Source organism: Cicer arietinum, chromosome 4 (assembly GCF_000331145.2).
Source record: "Cicer arietinum cultivar CDC Frontier isolate Library 1 chromosome 4, Cicar.CDCFrontier_v2.0, whole genome shotgun sequence".
NCBI classification, from domain to species: Eukaryota; Viridiplantae; Streptophyta; class Magnoliopsida; order Fabales; family Fabaceae; genus Cicer; species Cicer arietinum.
In genome coordinates, this window is record NC_021163.2 from 27,365,166 (window position 1) to 27,375,371 (window position 10,206).

The following is a 10,206-nucleotide window of genomic DNA, read 5'->3' on the forward strand; positions in this document are numbered from 1 at the left end:
TGAAATTCATCGATTATTTGAAGTTGGCCATATTGTTTTTGCATGATGATATCTCTTTTTGGTGTTGTATTTATATCATCAATAATGAGTGCAACTACTTCTGAAACAGTTGGTTGATTGTATATTCTGTCATTCGTATATTGTCGTTATTTAATCTTTCTCTTGTCATACGTAAACATTTAGCATGTGTATTATATTGATAAAGCATTGATGATAACTTCCTAACAATATTTGGATCAAGATTTTAATTGTTCCTACAATCCAAAAATAAATATTTTATTTATCTTAATTAAGTGTGGTGATAAGTGTACGGTGTTTGTGTGCTTTTAAAGGAAGTGCACATCACAATTTTAATATCATATATATATACATAAATTGATGACAACAACAATGTTAATCAAATGACAATGAATCTGTCAAAGTTATAAACATGGTAGTTGATTCAACTCCTCATTTGTCAAAATAGTCCCACTATTAAACGTCAACTCATAATTGTGGTCACAAACCTTAAATTGGTCATAATTATCAACAATAGAATAGTTGTGCATAATATATGTTGTGTGTTCTTTCAACATGTCTTTGAACCCAACTACATAATCTTTTGGAACAACAACATGAATTCTAACACCATATGAACAAAGCCAAAAAATAAGTCTTTAATTCGAAATACAATTTAATTAACATGTAGTTTTAAAATAGACATTTTCATGTTCCAAAATGACCAATTTTTTAAAAAACATTGGCATCACGTAGTTTGAAAGAAAAAAAAAAACACAGTTTGAAGCTTCAAAAGAGGATTTTCAACTAACGTTAGCATCAACAAACACCATTTCAACATGCAATTGACCATATTTGTCGAGAACAGATCACATGTCAACAATACGAATGCCAAATTTCCAAACTTCTCTCTCTTTGATTAGATCTTTGAAGTAATCAAAGGGAGAAATAATTTTTTTTTTTTTTTTTTTTTTCTGTGGGTGGTAATAATATACAACTGAGTCAAGTATAAATGTAGTTTCAAAATAAAGACATTTAAAACTAATAAATAAAAAATTACATTCGTTACCATGGCTAACAATACAGCTTGAGACTTCGGTTGAGCGCTCAATGACGGAGTGGAACAGAACAACACATGAGTTGAAGACGACTGAGCTTTATTCGAAACCATTGAGTCATGATTTGGATTTTCCATTGAAGTGTGGTTGTGTCGGGTTTGAAATTTTTTTTATATTGAAAGAATGGAAAGAAGAAGGAGGAAAATGGTGAAGGTGAGTTAGAATGTGAAATGGGGAAAGATTTTTCTCTCTGAATGTTTTCTTTAATTTGGTGGTGTGATTGCTTCTATGAGATGTAATATTCTGGATGGATAGAGAAATGATGTGAAGTAAGCCTTGTGATCAGAAAATGCATTCATGGATAAGCAAAAGACTAATAGAGAAAAAATAATGTGTCAATTGATGAACAAAGCAAACATGAGTACAAATGGGGGTATTGATGGATGGATAGAGAAATGATGTGAAGTAAGCTTTGTGATTAGAAAAAATAACTTTATTTCATTTTGAATAAATTGAGATGAGGTGCATTAATGGATAAGCAAAAGACTAATATGGGCATAACAGAGAAAAAATGGTTATCGTGTGAATAGATGAGCAAAGCGAAAATGAGTACAAATGGAGGTATTATAGGATTATCAACATAATGTGTTGTTTTTAGATTGATATTGATATATATAAGTATTATAGGATTTAAATACATAATTAAGATTGTTCCGTCAACTGTTTGTTATAAGTTTTTATGTTAGTGTATAAATTAAATTTATATATATTGTCATTGTAAAGAGTTTTGACATTGTAAATTAATCACAACCGTTATATCATAAAAAATATTAGACTTTTTTCATAATTATTTATAAAGTCACTCACAAGATGGATATGATTTACTGACTGTATAATTTTTTTTACTAACAATACATAAAAATTAATAAAATATATGTTTTAAGTTCAACTACTAATATCATAAATAAGGTATGTATCTTTTTTATTTTATACAATTTATTTTAATTTTTAACAAAAAATATACTATTTATAAATAAATGTCTAGCATCAAAGAAAATAATACATGTGACATTATTTGTAATTAATTATTAATTGTTATAATCATTTCAAAAAATTTCAACAACAAAAATTGTCAAACCTAATTTTATTGTCACACATATTGTATTGGATTATTGTAATATGCATTTTAAAATTCAAACACACCATACAACCAAACATAAAAATTTAAACACAACATCAAAATAAATTTAATGTAAGGAAGTAAAGTATCTTCACTTACACATAACATAAATTAAATCTATAATAAAACTCTTACAATTCCAAATCAAAGCAAACTAAGAATTATTACAAATAAAATAAAAATAAATAAAATTCATTCTAATTTATTAAAATATGGATCATCATCATACTTTTAAAGTCCTTATCATGTTTATTCGATTTATCAGGTATTCTAATATTTTTAATATTAGGCTAAAAGAATCTTTATTGAAAAAAGAAAAAAACCCAAAAAAAAAGATAGAAAAAGTGTACTACACATATCCCCTATATAAAGACAAATGTTTAAAAAGAGGAGACGGAGACTGCCATCTCTAATGTTTGTGCATTCCTAAATTCTATCATTTACATCTCATTACATTATATCATCATCATTTATCCACCAACTCATTTGGGAGCCATTAAAGTTCATTATTAAATATTTGGAGTTATTAGGAGGTTGTACTACTACTTGTTTTTGCAAACAACATCTACCAATATCATTTAGGCATGTATTTCCTCTTTTGTAATTTTCATTTTTTCATTAACTTTTGTTGTAATGAACTCTTTGATGTTCTATCATTTTTTCATTTTTGTCTTTTGATACTTAAGTTCTATATGAGCTAAATCATTACGTAATTAGGAATTTAATGAGGTTATAATTAACTTATTCTTAAATATATTTTCACTAATCTTTAAAATGTAAAATGATCACTTAAATTTTATTGCTATTCTTTTGAATTTGAAAAATGATAAAAATAGAAACGTTCGATTTAATATAAATTAAATTAATATACTCAAAAAAAATATTAATATTAAATAATTAAGAATAACATTTAAGTTAATAGATAAATTTTGTGCTATTAATATAGTATGATCGTATACGAACATAAAACCATAAATAATATTAATAAAACCATAAATAATATTAATGCATTTAAAAATCACCCTAATTAGTTAGAAATTCCTTAAAGTCAAATAGTCCTAAAAATGCTATACCATGCTACAATATACTAGTACATCTAAACAAAATTATAATTAAGTTAAATCTTTAACTACTATTCATTAACTAAAATTGGATCTCTGTCTCATCTAAACTTGTATTTTAAATCCTAATTTTAATTTAACTTGTTATCTTTTTAATTTTACAACAAACAAATTATTTATTTAAAAAAGTAATAATTATTTGTTTTTTACTCAATCAAATACGCACTTAATGAATTTGGGTTAAAGGGACTCCTTCCTTTCCCTTAAAAACCAGAAAGTTAAGGAGAAAAAACCATGATTTTTTTTTTGTTATTTAGAAAGAGGGGGTGCGAATAGCAGTTCCCCATTCCATTTTCATCAAGTATCAACTTCCATTAAAAAAAATGAAAATCTGTTATTTGTCGTCGTCTCCACTAAGAATCAATTTTATTTAGTGAGTGGAATCATTTTCATGGCATTACCTATTATTATTAATTTATTTTTTCCTCTCACAACAACACTTGCATTTTCTCCCAAAACAACCAACCATGTCCAATTTCCCTTTCCTCTCCCTTTCTAACCACACCCCCATCAACTACCATCACACCCCACCTCCTCCGACCACTTTTCAAAACTCCAACTTCCACACAAAGTTTCAATCTTTAGCTTTAAGAGGCTATGGAGAAAGTAAATTTGCATCTGGGTCATGCTCTAATGCTCCTAGGAGCGCAAAAGCTCGTAGAAGAAAATGGGTGTTGGTGAAAGGGGTGGTGGGAGGTGGGAAGAGAGTGAATTTTGGTGATGGATTTGATGCAATTGTTATTGGGTCTGGGATTGGAGGGTTGGTTGCTGGGACACAGTTGGCAGTGAAAGGTGCTAGAGTTTTGGTTTTGGAGAAGTATGTTATTCCTGGTGGAAGTTCTGGGTTTTATCATAGGGATGGTTATACTTTTGATGTAGGGTCTTCTGTCATGTTTGGTTTCAGTGATAAGGTCAGTTCTTCTGTTTTTCAAAAACAAAATTCTGTATTTTCATATGCTGATTTAATAAGTTATCTTGGAGAACTTTTAAAAATAAAATGAAAACAAACATATCATAAACTGGTTCCATGCTCTCCGAAATAGTGCTATAGCACCTATTTGACAACACTGCAATGAGCAAAATTGCTTTATCTAGTTCTCCCTTTTAATTTGTGTATAATGAAAGGAAGTACTTTGAAAAGTAAATTAAGAAATCAAGAAATCAAGAACATAGGGTTAAATGCTTTTGTTTAAATGGAAAATTTTATGACCATGAGCTGCCTTAGGTAAAGCTTGGTTTCTGATTAATTGATCTCCAAATAACTGTTGTTTGAAAATCAAGCCTTAACTGAGAGTAGCTTGGGGCGGCGACTTTTGATTATAGTTTATGTTGAATGGTATGGTTCTAAGGATCATAACACCATGTACCTTAAATTTGTGTAGGGTAATCTCAATTTGATAACACAAGCATTGGAAGCAGTTGGTTGTCCGATGCAGGTGATACCTGATCCGACGACTGTTCATTTCCATCTACCGAACAACCTCTCTGTTCGAGTGCACAAAGAATATGATAAATTCATCGAAGAACTCACCAGTTATTTTCCCCACGAAAAGGATGGTATCCTCAAATTCTATGGTGAATGCTGGAAGGTTTGTCTTAATTGAGGTGACTGCAACCCCCTTATAAGGCGTTTTTGCCTCCACTTGTTATTTATTTTTCCTTACAAGCTTATTTGTGTGATGGCTAGATTTTCAACGCACTGAATTCGTTGGAGTTGAAGTCATTAGAGGAGCCACTCTACCTTTTTGGACAGTTTTTTCAGAAGCCGCTTGAGTGCTTGACATTAGGTACTTTCATTTCTTGCTTGTTTGTTTTGAATATGATGCTACAAAGCTAAAATCCTAAACTCCAATTTCGAAGGTAGCTTTGGTTTATACTTCCATTTCCGCCTAGCATTTCAAAGGTAGCTTTTCTGATGATGTTATTATATGGCAGCCTATTATTTGCCTCAAAATGCTGGAGCCATAGCGCGGAAGTATATTAAGGATCCGCAGTTGTTGTCTTTCATAGATGCAGAGGTAGATACAACACAACTAGTTATTCGATTCAGTCAGAACTTTCGCTTATTTTTCAAGGAAACAGTTAAATGTCATGAAGAGTTATTATTCTATGAAATTTGTTTCAAATGGCATGGAGTTACTAAATGAAAGAGAATTTGATTGTTGTTGGTCCTGGAGGAGACATTGAAGCTAAAACAAAAGTGCCACATTAGCTTTTCATAATAAATGTTTTTTCATGTTAAATAGCATTACTCTTTCATTAATTATTCAGTTTAGTGGCACATGATTGATAATTTTCTTTCATCAAAACTCTAATATTGCAGTGTTTCATAGTGAGCACCGTCAACGCTTTGCAGACTCCAATGATCAATGCTAGCATGGTAACCTGTTCAACTAACTTTTGCGTTTTTTTATTTCATGCAATGTTCTTATTGTACTTTTGAAAACGTCAAGGAGAGGAGTTACGCTTCCATTTCATTGGTCTTAGTTGCAATGGTAGAAATCATTTATTGACCAGATAGCCAAAATGAAACTGACTTGGATTCAATCCAATAATGACTGCATTTGGTCTTGGTAGCTTTACAAATGGTTTAAGATTATATGAAGTACAAACTTCGACACCTGACACGACATAGACACGTCAACACTGCTAATGAAAATAATGGATTTAGATCCTCTATAGTGAGAAAATCAAGAGTTATTATTTTAACAATTTCATGATTGGTACCTTTAATTTGTTATTCAATCACTTTACTCTCTAAAGTGAGAACCTCATTTTAGAGGAGCCAGATCTATAAATAATATAGGATACCAATACCGATAAACATATATTTATTTATTATAATGAAATAAAATATGAACATTATTTTTAAAAGATCTCACTTGCGAATCAAAGTATATATGTATTTAAATTGAGCAATTTGTTTCATTACAAAAAATTCTATAAACAAGATTTGATAATTTTTCACCTTCATTTGTTCATCTATGATAGAAACCAACCGGGGTATATTGCCGTAAAATAAAAATTACAATTATATTTTCTGAATATTCGAGATATCCAAAACTCTCCCAATGCCTTATATGCCCCGAAATTAATACAAATGCCAAGATAGCCCTCCTCCTATAACTTTCCTTATTTTATACATAAAGTAACTACCTTATACACATAAATAAACTGTCATGGCGGTTACCAAAACTGACTTGGTCGGTTTCTTATTCCCTTCTTATAATAACATGCTATTATAATAATAATAATAATAATAATAATAATAATAATAATAATAATAATAATAATAATAATAATAATAATAGTAATAATAATAATAATAATAATAATAATAATAATAATAATAATAATAATAATAATAATAATATAATATTTTCTAAATAATAATAGTCTAACAATCTACTACTAAAAAGCTAAACTTGATGTTATTAAATTTAATGTCTTAGACCCCCTCATTGATCATCATTGCTTGACACATCTTTAATCCCCGTAGATGTTTTTGAGATGTGTATAGTTATTTTTCCTATGACATAAATAACTGATTCTAAAATGATGATGCAGAAGCACCTTCGGAAATGTAAGGGGTGATACTTAACGTTTTTTGAAAAAGAAACTTGTTTGCAGATCAAAAGTCTAGTGTCAAGTAAGGGGTGAAACCTGTCAAAACACTAGTGTCAAGTATAGTGACCAGTTGCATTGTTCTAATAATAATAATAATAATAATAATAATAATAATAATAATAATATAATATTTTCTAAATAATAATAGTCTAACAATCTACTACTAAAAAGCTAAACTTGATGTTATTAAATTTAATGTCTTAGACCCCCTCATTGATCATCATTGCTTGACACATCTTTAATCCCCGTAGATGTTTTTGAGATGTGTATAGTTATTTTTCCTATGACATAAATAACTGATTCTAAAATGATGATGCAGAAGCACCTTCGGAAATGTAAGGGGTGATACTTAACGTTTTTTGAAAAAGAAACTTGTTTGCAGATCAAAAGTCTAGTGTCAAGTAAGGGGTGAAACCTGTCAAAACACTAGTGTCAAGTATAGTGACCAGTTGCATTGTTCTTTATTTGTCATTTTTTATCTCCAGGTTCTGTGTGATAGACACTTCGGTGGGATTAACTATCCTCTCGGTGGTGTTGGCGGGATCGCAAAGTCATTGGCAAAAGGTCTAGTTGATCAGGGCAGTCAGATACTTTACAAGGCAAATGTCACGAGTATTATCACTGAGCAGGGCAAAGCTGTAAGTGAGATGTATTGGATTAGAACCAAAGAAGACATGTTTAGAAAATATGTATTTTGTGTCTCAAGATTTGTATTATACTTTTGCAGGTAGGAGTGAGGCTTTCAGATGGCAGAGAGTTCTTTGCCAAAACAGTAATATCAAACGCTACCAGATGGGACACATTTGGTTAGTTTCAAAAATAATGTTTATAACTTTTTTATTTTCTTTTAATATTTGAATGATTATCTTCTTGTATCTGTCTCTGCCATCATTAACTCTTAGTAAATCCTGAATTTCATAATGTTGCATTGTAGGAAAGTTAATAAAAGGAAAAACACTTCCGAAAGAGGAAGAAAACTTCCAGAAAGTTTATGTTAAAGCTCCGTCTTTTCTTTCAATCCACATGGGGGTTAAAGCAGAGGTTTTGCCGCTAGATACGGATTGTCACCATTTTGTGCTCGAGGTAATTCGAAGTTTCCTCAACTTAGAATTCCTAATAGCCTTAATGGATTTGGATGAATAATAACTTTTTGCATGTTATTGGCAATTATTATCAGAACAACTGGACCAATTTGGAGGAGCCATATGGAAGTATCTTTTTGAGTATACCAACTGTACTTGATTCATCGTTAGCTCCTGAAGGTCGTCATATCCTTCATATATTCACGACGTCTTCGATGGACGACTGGAAGGTAGGAAATACCAAGCAGTGTTTACCGATAAATTAAGGATTTGTTTGGATTGACGTATTTAAAGTTATCTATTGACATAAGCACTTGTGAGATTGTTTGGGAGAGTTTATGGAAACAACTTATGACATATCTATAAACTATTTTCTGCTTATTTCCATAAACTCTCTTGGATAGTTTATGAAACAACTTATAGCTTATATGAAAATTGTTTGACTTTATTTTATCATTTTGCTATAGAAATAACTAATACATAAACATTAATATAATAACCACTTATTGTTTATCCAAACAAGGTCAAAAGTTGAAATCTTTCACCTTTTGTGTGCTTCTATGGTTTAAGATGAAACTACCTTTTTCTCCTTGCCTTCTGTTTTTATTCATTTGTTGATACCTGTAAATCTCAAAATAGCAAACATTTCATTGTTTTTCTGTTCCAGGGTCTCTCGAGAATCGAATATGAGGCAAAGAAGCAGATTGTTGCTGATGAAATCATAAGCAGATTAGAGAAGAAATTGTTTCCAGGTCTTAGTTCATCCATTGATTTTATAGAGGTAGAACTAAAACCTCTGACCTCATTCTGTTATCAGTATTTTTGCAACTCCTTATTTTCTATGTGTATGTTTTTTTTACTTAACCTTTAACCTCCGATTCTAACTCTAGGTAGGGACACCAAAGACACATCGACGATTCCTAGCCCGTGACGAGGGTACTTATGGACCAATGCCACGCGGCATTCCAAAGGGGTTATTAGGAATGCCATTTAATACAACAGTAAGATTAATTTTAAAAAATGATCGAATGACTGGTTGGATTTTAGAACATTCTGCTATGCTATGCATTCAGAATACATACACCAATTAAAACTCGAATAAACTTGCTTTCAGGGCATAGATGGTCTTTACTGTGTTGGAGACAGTTGCTTCCCTGGGCAGGGTGTTATCGCTGTAGCTTTCTCTGGAGTTATGTGTGCTCATCGAGTAGCTGCAGATATCGGTAAGCCAGAGCTCTAACATTCAATAGCTGGAAACTACTTGCAATTTGAAAATTTTGAAAGTATATACGAAAAGAAAAATATCTATTATTCTGAAAGTGTAGAAAATCATTTAACATTGGGTTTTTATGTAATTGAACATATTTAATATATTATACTAAAGGATTCTTAATAAGTATTTGTAAAAAAACTCTTAGTTTATTATGAATTAAATTTCGACATTCCTCATTTTGATATATTTTTTTAATTAAAAAAACAGGGTTGGAGAAAAAGTCACCGGTTTTGGATGCCATGCTGCTTCGGTTGCTTGGATGGTTTAGAACACTGGCATGAGTGTTATAATTTGTATGATCCGTGAGTCTCTATGTATTATCCTGTATAACATTACTTTTTTTTTTTTTTTTATATTTCTTAATTTTTGGTTGGGAATAGAGGGAAATAGATTCGACGAATTTGCGTAGTTATAGAATTAGGGTGTCCTATGGGACAACTTACATTCTACAATGTATTTAAAAGCAGATTTTCTGAAGTTGGGATCTTGAGCTGTCCCACTGAAATTTAACGGCCAAGATTTCTTAGATACATGCTTCTATAACTGCCAAGAATCTGAATTCGAGAGTGAGGGGATGTGAAGTGTGAAATGTAAATTGTCTCTGAATGATCAGTTTTTATGTAACTATGCATTTTTATCAGTCCATTACTCTATTTATATACACAAAAACATCACTATAGATGATGTGCTCATTTGGTCTTTGGATGTTTTTCTTTAATTTTTATGAATTTAATTGACATACACTGTCAGCATAAATTACTTTCATACAAACATTCAATGAGAGCCCTTTATTTTTTCATGTCATAACATCTTTTTTAAAATACAGTTATCAAAGTTGGGTAATGCAGTTCCAAAAGTTGGGTGATGT

At 30.6% G+C, this 10,206-nt stretch overlaps 1 protein-coding gene across 1 annotated transcript; it reads left to right on the forward strand.

Annotated features, from left to right (window-relative positions):
- The first annotated feature begins 3,621 nt into the window (after positions 1–3,621).
- Positions 3,622–9,978, forward strand: LOC101494469 (prolycopene isomerase, chloroplastic). Its single transcript, XM_004497566.4, has 13 exons — positions 3,622–4,267; positions 4,739–4,945; positions 5,044–5,143; positions 5,292–5,374; positions 5,680–5,736; positions 7,469–7,621; positions 7,711–7,789; positions 7,918–8,066; positions 8,161–8,295; positions 8,733–8,846; positions 8,956–9,066; positions 9,180–9,288; positions 9,546–9,978. Exons 1-13 carry the CDS (start codon positions 3,824–3,826, stop codon positions 9,617–9,619), a joined length of 1,815 nt encoding a protein of 604 aa, XP_004497623.1. The 5' UTR covers positions 3,622–3,823; the 3' UTR covers positions 9,620–9,978.
- The last annotated feature ends 228 nt before the right edge of the window (positions 9,979–10,206 follow it).

Coding starts and splice junctions, on each gene's coding strand:
- LOC101494469 (XM_004497566.4), top strand. CDS start 3,824: ATGTCCAATTTCCCTTTCCTCTCCCTTTCTAACCACACCCCCATCAAC. Junction 5,144..5,291: donor GCTTGAGTGCTTGACATTAG/GTACTTTCATTT, acceptor ATTATATGGCAG/CCTATTATTTGCCTCAAAAT. Junction 5,375..5,679: donor TGTCTTTCATAGATGCAGAG/GTAGATACAACA, acceptor CTAATATTGCAG/TGTTTCATAGTGAGCACCGT.